We start from the raw sequence: 18,419 nt of genomic DNA on the forward strand, positions 1-18,419 counted from the left end.
AACCCCTCCCTAGCCAGAAGCTTTTGCATCGCCAAGGGTTCTCTAGCCGATGCCCCTTTCTGAATTGATTGCCTGGCCAGTCGTTCGTTGGTCTATGTTATAATACTGGTGTTCACGACATAAAAAAGTGATAGTAAAAACATTGTTGCTGATAGCAGCCTTGCAATTTTCCCATAAACGTTAATTCTACTATGCATTAATAAGTATGTTTATGGCCATTTTTAAGCGTTCATTATATTTTAAGATGCAATAGAGTTAAATTTTTGTCTTTTGAACTATTGGACGCTCTTTTGATCTTCATATTTTTCTTGATGTTTCATTGTAAAGTTTATGGGAGAGTTTTGAGTGGTAGTTAGTCTTTACCATTGCGATGGTTTGATTTGACTGGCGTCAAATTGCAGTTATAATTGCTCTGAAACCAAGTATGTAGCAATGCTATTTGTCCTTTGGTCTTTTTAATGCAATTTTCCGCTTGACCGATGTTTTTTCTGACCCTTTTGACTTACCGTTCTCAAAAACCAGATAAGCAGGCAGCCCACGGAGGGCCTTGAGATCTCTTAGCGCTTAACGGCTCACTAGTCTTTATGTATGTAATTCATGAACCTGTTTATGAGACATAAATTAATTGTGTGAAGGTTAGTTCTTAAGAGTTTGACCACTCTACCTCACTTAACACCCCCACCTCCAGTGTAAAAATTGAGTTGAATAGTTTTCAGAAATGATTAATTGCTCAAACGAAGTTGATAGCATTTGGATTCATCATGTGGTCTTTCGATGAAATTTTAACTTTTCGACGCTTTAATTTTTCGTCCTCAAGAACGGGATTCACAGTTAAAGTCCTGAGGGCATCAATTCGCTGCGTACCTCTTACAGCTCTGGTGGCCTCTAAGTTCACCATTCATCCAAGCTGAAGGGATCAGATAACATCATACAGTAAAGGGGAGTTTTTGGCAGTTTGGACGTACCTCTTTACATTGATTCTGGGTTCTTTAGTTTGTTTCTTATGAACTATTTTTATATTGACTTCTGAAATTAATTAGACGTAATATTTTTCATTGGTGTTAAAAGTCTGCCAAAACTCAAAATTGATACTGTGAATAGTTTTGAGGCTGGAAAATTTTCATGCATCTTCTAATTTAGACTTGGAAAAAAAGACTTGGCTGTCCTTTTGTCTGGGAAAAGTTACTTCAACAATTGATATCATAAAGAGATGCACATTAATTAGTTCTGAGTCATTTCTCTGTCAAAGTAACTGTCAATTACAAGGCTAAAATAAATTGATTCCATAGTCATTTCGGTTCCATCTGTGAATGGTATCCCTTAATGCTTACTACGCGTCAACTCGGAGCAGCGTCTGCTCAAAGTTGAATTTTTTGCAATTCAACCGATTTTTTTAATCAATCTGTCTTTTGATTGCGATCCATGTGTCTGATTAAAATATCCTCAACAACTGATGAAGAGATATACATATCAATTAAATATGAGAATTTTCCCGTCAAAGTAAGTTGTGTTGATTAAAGCTTCAGTTCAATTAATTTTAGGCAGCCATTATTCGTTTTTACCTGTAAATGGCATCTAGTACTGAGGGTGCTTAAAAATTCAATTCGGCGCTTCTGTTCATTGATGCATGTTTTGGTGTTCACTGTTTTTTAAAAGTTGCTTCAATCAATTGTTCATTATTTTCACAGTGCGTGATACTAATAATACAATAGTAGCATTGTGTTTGCGTAACACAGCAGACTTTCTATTGAACAAAATTGAAACTTTTCAGCCTTGCTCTTAAATTTGTTTAATAACTGCTGGTTTGAGTCAACTAAAACCACTGTTCACCGGTTAACTCTTATTCACAGCTCTGCTTATGTTTACTTGTCATTTTGTAGGTTGTCATTGTTGTTCTTCTTTTCTAGATATTTATGATCGAGTGGACAAAGCTAAATAGAAGTTCATAGCCTGTTTATTGAAGCCAAGATCTCATGATGTAAAGTCACAGTCCAGCCAGTGTAAATTGTCAATGCCAACATGTGTTTTGTAGTCCGATGAATAGCGAATAGTGCAGCTTATTGACCTTAATTATTCGAGTGCAATCTTAATCATCATCATTAGCAGCATATCTCAATCTAGATCACAACTTGTAGACGACGTTATAGTCATATTCGCTACCCGGAAGTCGCTACAAATCCTTGACTTATCCATCCAGTCACAATTATCAGCAGGATATGAAGGAAGACGCTTCTGAGAAGGATAAATGTGAGTGATGTTATCTCCGCTACTCATTCATATCAACGAAGCCATATCTGAGGCTTTTTTATTTTGTCAATTGCGATAAGGTATTAGTTGATCTTTTGGTGGGTTTTTTCGACTCATAGAGAAGTATTCGTTTTCCGATTTTGTTATGATTTGAAAATTTGTTATACACCTTAGTTATGAAGTAGAAGAACGCAGTATCAATGGGAGCGTTTTAAGACGGGAAAAGTGAGAGCGAAAAACAGAAGGGAACACGTCTCATCCGAAGTTCGTCGGTTGTTCTATTGAAATACTCTCTTGCTAGTGGATTTTATCAAACGGTCATGGAAGGTCTCAGAGTATAAATGGCTGAAATTTTGACTGGAAGCAATGATTGCTGTTAGCAATGTTTTATTATTGATAACTTCCTTAATCCCAACTGTGAAAATCAATCCAAATTGGACTCGTTTGGCTTAATATGCTTTCTGATGATACACTCCTATTTTTCTGCATGATATATTGATCGGTCAACGTTGGCTGATCAGAAACCTTTCATGGAGCTTCGAATGCTTCCTCAAGTTTTGTTCGATTTCGAGTGACCATTTACATGTTTTACAGCCACTTTGAATTAAACGGATCTGATTCTGATTTCCAATTTGAAATTTTCTTGCTGACTGATGTTTTTTTTTCTTTACTTATCTCTCTGTGAGCCTCTTTTTTGCAGAGAGAATTATTGCAATTAGGGATATGTAAGATTGCGAATTTGTGTTAGCAGTCTTGAGTGTTTAACCGAAAAGTTACTGAACTTCTGTAGAATTAATCTAATTGTCAACTAAAACATCTGATGGCACAGTTGAGTTTTCAGTCTGTTTGCATTTTTGGTAGTCATCATGGCAGCAGGTCAGTATAGTTTTTCTGCTGGTTTGTGGTGTTATTGAATTCTGGATTTTGACAATTATAGTAGACAGCGTGTTGAAGGTTTTGTGTAATCCGCTATTCGGGTGATTTTTATGTAATCCGCTAGAACATGTTTGATCCCGTGCATAATTCAGCTTAGCTCTGTTATTGGATCGCTTCCAGTAACCCATCGGGTCGTACAAAAATATATCAACAGTTTGCACATTCGAAATATTTCTGACAGTTGAATCATTTTTTTAAACTTAAGAAGTTTGCTCTTTGTTGCATCCATTGCTGAGTTGTTTCCATAACGATGTTGCAATTACGTTGTAGATCCCGGCCTTGTGAACACAAATAAGACCGAAATGGACATGAATGGAGATGCAGGTGCAGCAATGGCAGAAGAGGCCCTGGACACCATCAGCCACTCAAAGGAGAGAGGTGTTTGGGGCACTAAGGCAGAGTTCATTCTCTCTTGTGTCGGATTTGCGGTGGGCTTAGGCAAGTAAAAAAAAGAGCAACGGTTTTTATTTCATGGGATCATGGCATTATACCTTCTGCGTCATACTCAATAGCCAGGGCTATGAAAAAGGAATGATTCTAGGCGATCCTGTTAATTTAGAACATCATTTAAGCATAAAGATTTATTTTGGATTCCAGGTAATGTAATCAGATTCCCATACGTGTGCTACGAATCTGGCGGAGGAGCATTTTTGATACCGTTTTGTGTGTTCCTCGTTATTGCTGGAGTTCCAATGTTCTTCCTGGAGCTAGCAATTGGCCAATTCTCCAGTTCTGGACCTATCACGGTGTGGAAATGTGTGCCACTGATGGGAGGTCTGGGCTACTGCGTGTGTTGCATTTGCTTCTTACTCACCTTCTATTACTCTGTTATGGTAGCATGGTGCATTTACTACCTCTACCACAGTTTTTCATCGGAACTGCCGTGGTCATTATGTTACGATGACCCGAGGTGTATCGGAGTGCCATGCAATAATTCTCAAGTAAAGAGTGGAGATGGAATCGAAGTGGTTGATTGTAAGAAACAACAAATGTCTCCAGCTTCACTATTTTACTTCAAAAATCTCCTCGGTGTTACAGCATGTTAGTACTGCAGCCCTTTGCTTGTTTTGACTCCTGAAGATGCAGTATTTATACGGTGACCATTTTGTGCTTTCAATTGTGATTGGTCGAAATATTTCTTCGTAATCTAAATATCCGTCAAGGATGACTTATGTTTGCACTTTTTTTGCTCTTGATTTTCTTAGAATGCTAGGATACTTATGTCCTAATGGTGGATTTAATCGGGCCTCTATTGCCCCAAAATTGATCTTTTGGATTTATTTTTTTTGCAGCTGATGGTTTTCTTGCTTAAACACTATTTGTTTCCGCACAGCTGCAGTGAATTTTTAAAACTAATTCCCTTGTTTGCTGGTATATGTGTCGCTCTGTCCCCTACTGTAATTATTAATGGATTATGTATCGTTCAAAATTTGAAGTTTACGATGTGCCCAGAGTTGAAAATGGTAACATAATTGTACAGAATTCCAGAGATCTGCCGGCACAAGTTTGTTTTGTTTTTACAATTTCACGTTTTTAAGACATCTTTCGTTGAATCTTCTGACTTTTATAGGCTAATTTTGTTCTTCGCTCATTCAGCTTAGTTCGTAATATCCCTAGGGTAATTCTTAGGTTTTTTTCCTTTGAATTAAATATTCGGTTTCTTCTCATACTTGTTTCAATTCGAATTGAGGAGAAGCAATTGAAATCAATCTGCTAGCTTTTTCCGAGGTTGACTTTGCTTTTCACATTTTTTCGTTGTGGTGTTTTGTCATTTTGAAACTATGATTTCAACATAGTTGAAAACAATCTTAGCGTCTAAGAACTTCGAAAGGGTATGAATGTGAAATGTTTTCACAGACAATTGAATTCACGTTAATCAACCAATAATGAGATTCCATTCTTAACCTGATTTGTTTGAACGTGTGTTTGGAGCGGTGGAGGTTATCTAATAGTTGTGGTGAGTTGTTACCTGTAAATTGTCAGCTATCCTGGCTAGAATTTATGTTTGATTGACTATTCGTGATAGCTATTTTTCGTAACTGGCATGAGCTCTGATTTTTTTTTCAGCCATAGATGAAATAGGTGACTTCCAATGGCACATTGCGGTGTGTCTGTTCATAACGTGGCTCTTGATCTTCCTTGCCCTTATCAAAGGCATCCACAGTCTGGGAAAAGTGGCCTACTTCACTTCAGTAATGCCCTATTTTCTCCTGACAGCCCTGCTTGTCTTCGCACTCACATTAGAAGGTATCAGATATCAAATTAATTAAATTTGAAATAAGTGTACTGTTTTGGTCAAAAATGAGTTTGTTTTTGTTATTTTGATGTAAGAAATCTCTTGCATCGCCCCAAGAAGTTAAAAAGAGGTTTGCAGTGTGCAGCAAAAACTAATGAAACCAACTTATGCTAAACGCTACGCTATCTAGTTGTTTTTGAGACCCGTGCTCGTCGAACTACTTTTCAAAGTTCAGAATGTCGTCTCAATCGAGATGTTTTCAGGCAGTTTAAATGGAATCAGATTCTACGTGGAACCGGATTTCAACCGATTGAGTGATCCGTTAGTGTGGAAAAGCGCAGCATCCCAGATATTCTTTTCATTTGGAATTGGGTGGGGCTGTCTCATTGCATTCTCCAGCTACAGTAAATTCGACAATAACTGTCTCAGGGACGCAGTGCTTGTCAGTATTCTGGATTGTGCCACCAGCATATTTGCCGGATTTGTCATCTTCGCTATCATGGGTTTCATGGCACACCAACAGGTCAGTGGCAGATGTGATAGTTTTCTTTCTGTGATAGTTTTCTTTCAACATTCAAAAGAAGGCGACTGATTGCTCTCAATGTAGATCCCCTGTATACAGGATTTATCAATTCTCATGCATAAGAGAAATTAGCTCTAATGGTACTCTGATTGTTTTGCCGTCCTCTAGGAGGAGTATTCAAGATGGCTTCGTTTCTCAGTAAAGTTCTTGATCTGTGACTTTTTTGACATATTCCTGACATTTTTGGGAGTGAAGCTGCCAGGTACTGTTTAAATTCGTCCATTTTTAATAGCCGCCGTCAGCCTCTTAACGGCTAATATTTAGGCGCTCTCCTTTTTCCAATTCAGGGAATTTGAATTGTATTGGGGCACTGTCTTTTTTTACAATTCAAAGAATTTGAATTGTATTGGGGCGCTGTCTTTTTTTTGTTAAGATCTGTTCACACATTTTCATGATTTTTGAAGTCAAATTGGAGTGGTGATTTTGGTCACGCCGAAACAGGAAATGGAGCGAAAAAGCAAGTGGTTTTGCGGTGTGAATTTTTTTTGCTCTAATTTTAAAGTAGAGTGAGAAAACGGTGTTTGAACAAAAATTCGGTTTCTCGGTAGTGGTTTTTTGTTCACATGCGGCAATTTCTCTCTGATTTTTACTGTTTTTTCGATGTTTTTGGATCGGATTTTTTTGTAAATAGTTTTCCCAATAGATTCATAGTCCGTTCTAGGTCTAGTTTTCTGTTTAGTCAATGAAAATTCTTTGAATTGTACGTCAGCACTTGTCCTGCTATGTTTTAAGATCTGTTCGCACATTTTCATGATTTTTCAAGTCAAATTGGAGTGGTGATTTTGGTCACGCCGAAACAGGAAATGGAGCGAAAAAGCGAGTCGTTTTGCGGCGGGCATTTTTTTTCGCTCTAATTTTAAAGTGGAGTGAGAAAACGGTGCTTGAACAAAAATTCGGTTTCTCGGTAGTGGTTTTTTGTTCACAAGCGGCAATTTCACTCTGATTTTTAATGTTTTTTCGATTTTTTGGATCGGATTTTTTCTAAATAGTTTTCCCATTCACAGCTCATTCTGGAACTAGTTTTTTGTTAGAATCAAATTTACACCGGCTCTTTAGAGATTATTCTGCCGATTTAGAGATTAGATTGTCCAACTCTTCGTGTCGTTTCTGGTTATTTTACCGGCTGTTTTATTCTATTGTTTGCGTGACCAATTTTTCCTCTGACCCATTTGACTTTTCGTTCTCAAAAACGGGATAAGCAGGTAACGCTTGGAGGGCATCAAGATCTCTTAGAGCTTTACGCCTAACCAGTGTCTAAGAATGCGATTCACCAAAACTATTTCGAGGAGATAACCCAATAATCCCCCACCACACCCAGACAGCCTCCCCCACTCATCCTCAACAGACACCTCGAGTCCTCCCTCCTCTACCTGGCGGGTGGTTTTCACCCCCTCCCATCTCGTCCAGCCCACCAAGCCCAACCCTCATCCCCTATAGCTTGACCCCCCCACCCCTATGTAAGTATCTCTGAGCCGCAGCTAGGTACTACCGAAGTCAACTGCTCGCCGGTCGTTTGAGCCAACCACTCTCACCGGCTTTTATTTAGGCGCTCTCCTTTTATTACAATTCAAAGAATTTGAATTGTATTGGGGCGCTGTCTTTTTTAAAAGATCTGTTCACACATTTTCATGATTTTCGAAGTCAAATTGGAGTAGTGATTTTGATGACGCCGAAACAGGAAGTGGAGAAAAAAAGCGAGTAGTTTTGCGGCGTATTTTTTTTAATTCTAATTTTAAAGTACAGTGAGAAAACGCTGTTTGAACAAAAATTCGCTTTCTCGTTGATTTTTTGTTCACATGCGGTAATTTCACTTCGATTTTTACCGTTTTTTCGTTTTTTTTCGGATTTTTTTCTTAATGGTTTTTCCAATCTATTCATTGTTCATGCTAGGCCTAGTTTTTTGAACCAAATTAGGATTTCTCGCTAGTGGTTTTTTGTTCACATGCGGCATTTTAGCTTTCTGTTTTTCTGTTTTTACGACTCGAAGAGGAGTGTTTGTCAAGTCCTTTTTTAATCACTTTAGTTGGAGTGAATTTTGAAGCAGGAAATGAAACATGTGAAAAATTTTAGAGTGGTTTGGATGCTGAACCGAATTGAAGAGTGTAGCTAAAAGAGTGGTTTGTTCATTCCGCTGTTTTGGCGAGAGCGAGAAATTGAGGTGTGAAAAAAAATTTATGTAAGCAAGCATAATTTTGTGTTTGCATGCGGCTTAATAAAACAGTTTTTTTTATTTTTTGGTTTCGAAGTTTGATTATGATATTGTAATATTTTTAGGGTTGTTTTGAGAGTGTTTTGTAGGTTTCTGGTCAATAATATGGATTTTACACCAATTAGCAGGCTTTTCAGCTATTTTGCTGAATTTTATGTGAATTTTAGCAATTTTTATACTGCTTTGTATGGGCTTTGAATAGATGAAAATTAGCTATGGAGTTTTTAGATACCAAGTGATTACAGTTTTTTGTGGTATTAAAAGATTTTGTTCGTTACGAAAACTAACAAAATGACAATAAGCTGAAAAATTTTTAATTGTTCTTAATGTTTTTGCTGTTTTTTGTTTTTCTAATCTTAGAAAAGTTTCTTAGCGTATTCTACTTGCTTCTTGTTTTGGAAGCTTTTCAATACTCTATTTGCTCCAATTAACGTTTTTTGGCTCTACTCTCGTGAAATCAAAAAATGCATAATTTTCTTTAGATTTTGTTTCAATTTGCTTTCAAATACCTTTTGTATTTGTCAGATTTTTATAGAATTTGGGGACTCCTATAGTCCAAATTAATTGTTATTGCTGCATGTTAATGGTTTTGATTTTATTTTTGAGTTGTTTTGGTAAAGATAATTGAATAATTTTTATGCAGATTTAAGCAAAATTTCGTGATTTTTTTGCTTTTTAATCTTCTGATTGTGTGCTTTTTGCTATTTTTTGTTGTTGTACCTTTTAATAAGAACTTTTTTGGAGGTTTTGTTGGAATTTATATTGTAAGTTTTCCAATGACAGATATTACAAATTTGTAAATTTTTTCTGTTCTCGTTCTTCGTTTTTACTTTTATAAATCGACAATGTTTTGGATTAGTGGACGCATGACCAGAATTAGCATTAAAAGTTTTTAAAGTATTGATTTGGGTTCAGCGTAATGGCAGTTGATCAATATTTTGTGGCTAAATTTTACTGAATACTTTTGTGTTTCATTTCCTTTCTTTTACCTCCAGTTTCTCTACTTGAAAAATTTGTGTTGTTTTTCTCAATTTGCAGTGATTCAACGAATTAAAACTAAACGTATCGCTTGGTTTTCGCCAAAAGTTGGTTTTTAAACTTGCAACTGAATGTGAAATTTTTATCACCTGCTTTACCGTCTTATCTGGTCAGATACTTCATTGTTCTTTTTCATCTCCTTGTTTTAAAGTGATTAGTTTTATTCAGTTGGATAATCATTATGTTAGTTATTGTGGTCTTTTAGTAGGATTAGTTTTATGTTTTAGTTTTGGGCTTTAGTTTTTTCCTTCGAGTCGTTTCCGTAATTCTTCCAGCTGTTTTTTTTTTTAATTTTTTGATGTTTTTTTTTGGAAATAGTTTTCACAATTCACTCTTAGTTCGTTCTAGGTCTAGTTTTTTGTTTGGTTAATAAAAATTTTCGAATTATACGTCAGGACTTGTTCTGCTATGTTTTTTATTCGTTTTATATTTTTGATCTCGTTTTTCGTTTTACATAAGTCACGATTTTCACTCTTGACTTCTGATTTACTTCACTCACTGTTTCAATTGAATGGATTTTAAATTTTTCACATATTGTATTACGCAATCTAGTGGATTCGGTCAAAGTCAAAAGAGCAAAATCAAAAGCAACGGGATAAACCGATAAAGCCTGGTCATAAAGTCACAGTGCATTAGGTTATCAAAGTTCATTGGAGCTATTCCTAGCTGACATCAGTATTAAGCTTAATAGGTTTCAGTTTAAAAGCTGAATTAAGTATTCTTTTTTAGTATCTAACTGAAACTGCCCAGAGAATCACAACGCCTTTAGAAACTTGGGAAGAAATTCTGTCACTTTCTATTTTTTTTTTCGTTTTTTTTCAACCCCCATGTGATTCTAGCGCGTCAACGGCGGCTCTTTCCCGGCAATCTGCCGGCTATGTTACTTTTTAATGTTCATTGTGACAACATTGTAAGCTGAGCGTAGCTATATTGCAGCACTGTTTCTGTCGAGTTTTGAAGTTATCTGGCCATTTGTTCTATTTGTATTTAGTGTTCTATTAATGAGCGCTCCCGGCGTTGAGTGTTCTGACCATGTCTTAGTTTTTCCAATTGCTCTCGAACAAATTTAGAGCAATTATTGTTAACGCGTTTGTCTTTTTGTTGAGCAAAATTTTCCCTAAACCGTTTTCTTCAAGAATTTTTTTATTTCATTTCTGGAGCAACTTTTTCACAATTGACTTTTGATTGAGTGATTAATAGCCGGCGTCAGCCTCACAACGGCTAGTATGTGAATTTCATGCATTCAGAAGTTGAGTCTGTTGATAAAAGCGATTGTGAACGATGGGCGTACATAGCCAGTTCAGCGTAGTGCTTAAATTTCGCGACTCTCATCTGAGACGTCGCGGGGTCAAATCCCACAGAAGTTTTTGCAGCATAAAAATTTCTCTAGCATTTCCCCCTCGCCAGTCGTTAGAGAGCAGTTCATCTGACGTTAGTCGGTTTACGTTTTTAAGATCTGTTTACACTTGTTGACGGTTTTTGAAGTCAACGAGAAATGTGAGTGGTGATTTTACTAACGCTGAAGTTATAAAGAAAGCGAAAAGCCGGGTCATTTAAGACGTGATGTGAACGAGTGCTATGTAATGAAGACTGTTAATAGTAAATGGAACATGACGTCCAAATTGAACAGAGCAAAATATTGAGAAAATAACTTTTTAATATGTTGCATCAGGAACTCCATCAGCTAAATTATGTATCTATTGCTGTATGTATTCTACAGCATGCACGAGTACGTTCCAGGTATTCGGGCAATCTGTGGGCTATGGTTATAATTGGCCTGTTGTCGCCAAACGTTTTGTCCTTAGAAATTTGCGCACAGTCGATCTGATTAAATCGGCAGGGACATTTTTGTAATTTTTTGATAGATTGTGTTCGTTAAATTGTGATCAGTTTCCAGTCTGAATCACATTGTTTTGATCTATTTTGCTGCACCTGTCAGCTCTGCAGTCCAGAGTTGATGAGAACTAAAGTTTTGCATTCTCTACGTTTGATATAATAGAAACATAAAGTAAATTTTATTTGCTTTATTTGTGTGTTTTGTTATCTTAGATGACACCAGAAGGCTGTCATTAGAGTCATTTTTTTTTAAAATGAACAATTTCCTTAATATCTGGTGGTGGTTATAGATCTAATGTTTCTGTAATTATTTGACGAATCATTTAAAGGAGATTATGGAATTTTTCGAAAATATAGAATTGTTAGCATTTTTCACCAGGTCGTTACCTGATTATAGCTGTAGGCTGATCGGAGCTGTGTTGATGTACCCTTGGATTTTTTGTCGTTTGACGTTCCTCTTCGTTTTGCACTTCACGCCCCAAACCGCAGAAGAGTGGTTTTGTTCATAAGGAAAAACCGGCTTTCGTAGTCCTGCAAGTGCTTAGAGTGGTGCAGCTGCTGGGAATATCTTTATTCAGGGTTAAAAGGCAATTTTCACCATCAAGGGAGTTTTCGAGTCCAAAATGGAACAATTTTTCAAGTTTTTTGTTTGATTGGTTTTGAATTGACGTCTGTTAAAGCCGATAAAGGTCTTTTGCAAGATATAATTACTTTTTCTTGCCATTTTATAAGCTATATATTTTGGTACTGTAAAGATAAACATGCAAAATGCAATTTTTCAGGTTGTTTGTGTTTTTGCAGCCTTAGGGGTCAAGGAACCTCCTCTGGGTTTGACAATAGGTTAGTGCATAACTTTAGCGGCAATCTAATGATTTTCAAGATTTTAATATTGCGCAGTTTTTTTGAAAAGTATTTTTTTGGAAATTTTGTTTTCCTTATTGTTTCTATCCCCAGTTGCAAGGGAACCTCCTCCAGGGTTTGATAATATATTACTGCATAGTTTTTTTGGGCAATGGAATGGTTTTCAAGACTTTAATATCACAAATTTAAGCAATCTTTTGATACAAATTGAGAATTTTTTCAGGTTTTTTAAATTCTTTTTTTTTAGGTTCTCTAGCTTCAGGAGCCTTGCAAACTCCTCTGAAGTTATATAGTATGTTACTGCCTACTTATAGCGTCTATGCATTAGTTTTAAACATTTTAATTAGACAAATTTTTCCAATGTTTTCATAAATTTTTTATTTGTTTTGAAAACTTATGTCCTTTTTTGAGTTAATGGAGAGGTTTTCAGCATTTTAATATCACGAATTTTTCAAGTTTTTATGAAAATTTTTGTCATGTTCCTAGTTTATCGATATTTAGTTTCGAATTAAAGTTTTTAATCCTTGATTTTTGGCTACTGGATAACCTCTGGAGAGAATGAAATGGTTCTGATGAAATTGATATCACAAATTTTGGCAAAATTTCATTAAAATTTTGCAAATGTTTTCATATTGTTTTCAATTCAAAATTAAGTTTTCGTCATTTTCAGAGTTTATCGATCTTAACGAGCCAATGAAACTTGGGTTCTAGATGGTTACTGGGCAGATTCCAGGGACGAAAAGGTGGTTTTAAAGATTTAATTATTGCGAATTTAAGAACATTTTTTTAAAGTGTTTCTTTCTCTATTTTTTCTATCTTTTTGGCCATTAAACCTCTTTCAAGGATTGTGCGTGATTTAATGGATATATTATAATGAATGAAATTTGGCCTTCAGGGTAAGAGCCTCAAAAGTTTAGCAATGATTATATTTTTGTTTAGTTTGTTTTTTTTTTCATTTTAGTTTCACAACTATCAAGACTGTTTCTTTTTGGCTGGTAATGTTCAATTGATCTGCGGTCCAGTAGTTCTAAGTTTTTCAATCAGTTCTTTGGAATGTATTTCAAGACTTGTCCTGCTGTTTTTTTAGTTCGCTTTACCTTAGTTCACTCACTCACTGTATCAACCGAATGGATTTTAATTTTTTCACGCCTTGAAATACGCAATGCAATAAATACGATCAAAGTCAAAAGAGCAAAATCAAACGAAACGGGATAAACCGATGAAGTTGGCCATTAAGTCGAAGTTCATTAGGTTATCAAAGTACGCTAGAGCGGTTACTGCTAGCTGACATTAGTATTAAGCGTAATAAGCTTCACTTTAGAAGTTGAATCAAGTTAAGTTTTAAAATAACTGAAACTGCGCATCGAATTAGAACACTTTTTGAAACTTACGCAAAAAATCTGGTAAATGTCTATTTCTTTTTTATTTTTCTGTTTCAAACCCGATGTGCGTCAAGGGCGTCAGCGGTGAATTTTTTCCGACAATCTGCCAGTTATGTTAATTTTTTGATGACTTCTAATGTGTTAATGCGGCTTGTTACTTCTGCAAATAATGAACAATTACGTTTGTTAGTTTAAACCCAACTTATTCCAAAATCTGTTATTAATTGGTCTATCATTTTATAAATCCCTGACTTCTATATTAGAGGATGCGTTTTAAAGGAAGTCAAGTACCGCCCGTGAAAAGGAGTGTTTAGTTTACGTGAATCTGTTGAACAAAAGGCAAAAGTAGAGAGTGGTCCTTGGAATTGTTTTCGTTCATTCATTGATCTGAGAGAGAGAGAGAGAGAGAAACGTGAAAAAGCGTTCGCTAAGCTAGAGGCTTTTTCAAAGCAACTAGTATTAGTGCTTTGGGCTTTTTTGCCCTGTTGCACGCTTTTTCAGCAGTTTTTGTAATCCTTCTTGATTTTTTTATAATATCTGCGGATTTCTAGGATAAAAGTAGGTATTTTAGGGGTGTAGATGATCTTTCGATGAGTTAGACTTCAACTTTGAGTTCTTTTAGTTAAACAAATGAGGTAATTTTAATCAATTTTCGACCCATTTTTGTCTCTTTAATTGCTCTCGTACAAAGTTTGAGGCAATTATTGTAAACGTGTTCGTCATCATTTATGCAAAATTTGCAAGACAATTTTTGAGTTTTATTCTAGAACATTCTGTGATTATTCAAGTGACGTTTTCAAGCTTCACTTCTTCATTTTGAGTGATTTCAATTGCTCACTCTCATTCTAAAATGAAGTTTGTTGCTTATAAAAAATTGATTGTTAGAGGTTGAATAATAACATGATTGTAGCCTAGTGGTAAAGATGTCAGGTCCCAGTTTTTGCAATAAAATTTATTAGCTTCAACCCTATATTAATTGACACTCGGCCTGTCGTTAGAGAGCAATTCATCCGACGTTATTCGGTTTTTTTTCGATATCATAGGGTAGTCAGTTTTTGAATGAGTGCAATTTGTATTTGCTTGTTGTTTTGCCGGTTGTTGTTTTGGTGGCGCAACATGTGAAGAAATTTTATCATAGCCTTTCTCGTGTTATTTTTCCTCTGTCACTGCTTCAAAATGATCAGTGGAATTACTTAGTTGGCTCAGTTTCTTTATTGACTGTTTGGAGGTGGCTTAAAAGAATATGTCTTTTGAGTTGGTTCGGGAGTCGTCCGGCTATGTTTTTTCTTTCTTCTGGCCATTGGACTTTTCGTCCTCAAAAACGGGATAAACAGGGAACCGCCTAGAGGGCATTAAGTTCTCTTAGAGACTTACGGCTTAATAGGGGACAATAATTCGTGGTGTGAAGAGCATTTTTCATGTTTTAAACCTCCCTCACTTCATCCCCCTCCCTCCCCTCCATGTAATCCCACCCGTAACCCAGCACCCTCAACGACCTCCCCCCCCCCCCCCCCCCCCCCCCCCCACCGACGGGCTCACCACCACCGCCCCATATCACCACACGCCACTTCAGTTAAGCCAAAGCTAGACTCCTTGCTGCAGCTACTAACGAAGCCAACCGCATCGCTCGCCAGTCATTAAGCAAAAAGTATGACAAAGATTCTGAAAGTATGACAAAAAAGTTGAGATTTTTCGAGCCGTATTGATCATGGGATAAATATTTTGAAAACGATGTTTTTGTCATATTTTGAGCACTCCTGGTCAACTTGCTTGCGTGGTGGCCTTAATGTGTAAAATAATTCTGGATTTTGGAATTAGAAAAATTTGATTTTGTTTCAAAGCGGCAGGGATCCAGGTAGGTGAATCACAGCTTCTAATTCAGTCCGCAGCAATAGATGCATTTCACAAAAATTACGCGTGGACTTCGAAGCCCTTTTGATTCTGTTGTTGTTGTTGCTGCTTAGGGAAGTTCAGTGGCAGAAGCAATTGAGAACACTCCTGGACTTGCCTTTGTAGTGTACCCAACTATTGTGAACGAAATAAAGTGGCCACAACTATGGGCTGCACTCTTCTTCGTCATGCTCATCATAATCGGCTGCGACACATTGTTTGCCCTAGTCGAGGGAGTGATAACAGCGCTGTGTGACAGATTCCCGCAAGAGTTGAGAACCAAGAAAATGTACGCTACCTTAGTGTATTGTCTTCTCAGTTTATTCTGCGGAGTATTTTTGTGTTTCGGTAACGGTCTGTATGTCTATACGCTGTTTGACAGCTTCGTTGCAAATATTAACCTGGTTGTGATAGGAATTCTGGAGTTGGTATTGATTAGTTGGGTGTATGGCGCTGACAGGTTCATCGATGATATCAACTTCATGTTGAACAAGCAAATTTCGAAAGTGTGGAAATGGGCATGGGCCATTGTTTCGCCTTTGTCTCTATTTCTGGTCCTAGTTGCGAGTTTGATCAAATACAAAGGCGCATCTGTTGATACTTTATATGGAGAGTATAAGTACCCATTATGGTGCGAGTGTATTGGATGGTCAATGGTTGTCCTGCCCTTTATGTTCATACCTGCTGTTGCGGTGTCTAAGATATCATCAACGCCAGGATTGAGTTTGAGTGAGAAATTGACCAAGTTGACGAAGCCGGATACCTCGTGGGGTCCCCGTAACATTGATGACTGGTACAGAGACAGAGAGAACAGACCAGAATTGTATGAGAAAAATGACAGATACGATGAAATCAAAGAGTCAAACGCTTAAAGCTGTCTTTGGAGGATTTTTGTTTGTAGTTATTACATCCTTGTACACCTTTGTAGAACAAAAGTTTACTTACCGTCACCTCGTGAACAAAATTTGGGGCTTTCGTGAACAAATTTTGGAGCCAACCTCATTAACGTAGGTATACCATAATTTTTATCAGCATATCGATTCGAATAAACTAATGCAAGCTATTGTATCGAGAAAACTAGACAAAGTATACCTAAACGGTTGAAAAATATAGACAGATGTCATATTCTACCCGGGGATGAAACAGATACTAGCTTCTATTGATCAACTTTATAAAAAATTAATCACGAGAAGTATTTGTCTTTCAAAGGGTTGTCTGGGATGCAATAATTATTAACATAATCAGGTTAATTTGAAGTGGAATATTGAACTCCTTTCGGCAATCTGTTTTTTGGGATTGTTTCATTCTCAACTTTGCTTATTCATATTCGACTAAAAAATCATCATTTAAAGCTTGCTTCAAACAATGTGACTTCATGTAATAATTTTAACAGCCATGAAACATTTCCAACGAACAAAAATTGTCAAAGCTATGTATGATCTTACTATTTCTCTGCCATTTTCATGTTTAAGTATTTTGATTGAATCAAGATGGTAATAATTTGTTTGTTTAATAATTTTATTTGTTATGATGCTCAGGATTAAATTGATTATTGGTGGAGGATATTTTGCTTTGTCTTCTTTGCGACTTACAAATTGTAAAAATCTGAAATGGAGACTTTTCCAAGGTACTAATGAGCGTTTCTTTGTCCTAATTGAGGCGCAATTTTTGAGACATGGCATTTCAAGGGCGTTGATTTGCTATAAGATTATGATCATTTTTAAGAGAACAATTGATATTTGACGATTTTGACTTTTCGTCGTCAGAAACTGTGACTTTGACTTCAGAAACTTTTTTGACGAATTTGACTTTTCGTCGTCAAAAACTTTTTTCCGTCAGAGCTTAGAGTTTACAGTTTTCTACGTATAGTCTCACCGAAACTGCGGGAAGGCAAAAGTTGTAAAAGACAATTTTGTTACTGAACATCCTTAGTGATGTCGAAAATGTTGCATTTCGATGTCATTTTGTTGAGACGCGAAGAGGAGTTTCACGAGTTTTATCGGTTAATTTTAATGGTTAATATTTCATCGGTTAGTTTTTCAAACAGAATATAAATGTATTTTCATTTATTAATAGCCGCCTCAGCTTCTCAGCTGGCTATTATAGCGCTCCTATTTTTTTACAATTCAAAGAAGTTGAACTGTATTGGGGCGCTGTCTTTTTTTGAGATCTGTTCACCCATTTTCATGATTTTTGAAATCAAATTGGAGTAGTGATTTTGGTAACGCGAAGCAGGAAGTGGAGCGAAAAAGCGAGTGGTTTTGTGGCGTGAAATTTTTTCGCTCTAATTTTAAAGTAGAGTGAGGAAACGGTGTTTGGACAAAAATTCGTTTTCTCGCCAGTGGTTTTTTTGTTCACTTGCGGCAATTTCACTTTGATTTTTTTTCTGTTTTTTTAAATTTTTGGGATCAGATTTTTTTCTAAATGTTTTTCCCAATCCATTCATAGTTCATTTAGGCCCAATTTATTGGAAGCAAATTTCCATTTCTCGCTAGTGGTTTTTTGTTCAAATGCGGCCTTTTGACATTGATTTTCTGTTTTTTGTTTAATTTTTTTGATCTGATTTTTTTAGAAATGGTTTTCCCAATTCACTCATAGTCTGTTCTAGGTCTAAATTCTGTTTAGTCAATGAAAGTTCTTTGAATTGTGCGTTAGGACTTGTCCTGCTATGTTTTTTTTACATCGTCGAATAAAAATTTTTCGCTTTACCTTAGTTCACAGCTTGTTCAACATTTTGCGTGAAATCTTTTTGAGTTCTCTAGGCTAGTTTCACTCTTCTCTCATTCTGCTAAAAGTGATTTTGAACATCAGTTGCTCAGCAAAGCAATTCAAAATGAACAGAGTCAGTATAAAAAATTGAAGTCAGAAATAGAAACGGGATAAACCCATAAAGCCCGATTTTAGATGCCCGTTACTCGAACTTTGCTCTTAGTTACCATCTCTAATGCTTATTGGTATTGATACTAGCCCCTATGTTGTCTCACTTTTACGAACAAGGAGTTTTTCAGCTCCAAAATGACATCAAAATAGTTCGCACTTCAACATTTTTTGTACGAAAACCATTTTTTCACTAGTTTTTCTCTTCTTTCAATCGCAATCGTGGTTATGGGAAAAAACGGCGGCTATTTGCCGGCAATCTGCCAGGTATAATTGATTTATTGAACAAAATTGAAGAGGAGGTGGATAAATTTTTGTATGACA

The 18,419-nt window shown here is 36.3% G+C and overlaps 1 protein-coding gene across 1 annotated transcript; it reads left to right on the top strand.

Annotated features, from left to right (window-relative positions):
• Positions 1-1,823: 1,823 nt before the first annotated feature.
• On the top strand, positions 1,824-16,560 carry LOC142339418 (sodium- and chloride-dependent glycine transporter 2-like). The gene is made up of 6 exons (XM_075389441.1): positions 1,824-2,247; positions 3,454-3,621; positions 3,781-4,224; positions 5,251-5,430; positions 5,683-5,942; positions 15,293-16,560. The coding sequence occupies exons 1-6, from the start codon at positions 2,217-2,219 to the stop codon at positions 16,088-16,090; spliced, it is 1,881 nt and encodes a 626-aa protein (XP_075245556.1). The 5' UTR covers positions 1,824-2,216; the 3' UTR covers positions 16,091-16,560.
• The last annotated feature ends 1,859 nt before the right edge of the window (positions 16,561-18,419 follow it).

Source organism: Convolutriloba macropyga, chromosome 5 (genome assembly GCF_964194025.1).
Source record: "Convolutriloba macropyga chromosome 5, txConMacr16.3, whole genome shotgun sequence".
NCBI classification, from domain to species: Eukaryota; Metazoa; Xenacoelomorpha; order Acoela; family Convolutidae; genus Convolutriloba; species Convolutriloba macropyga.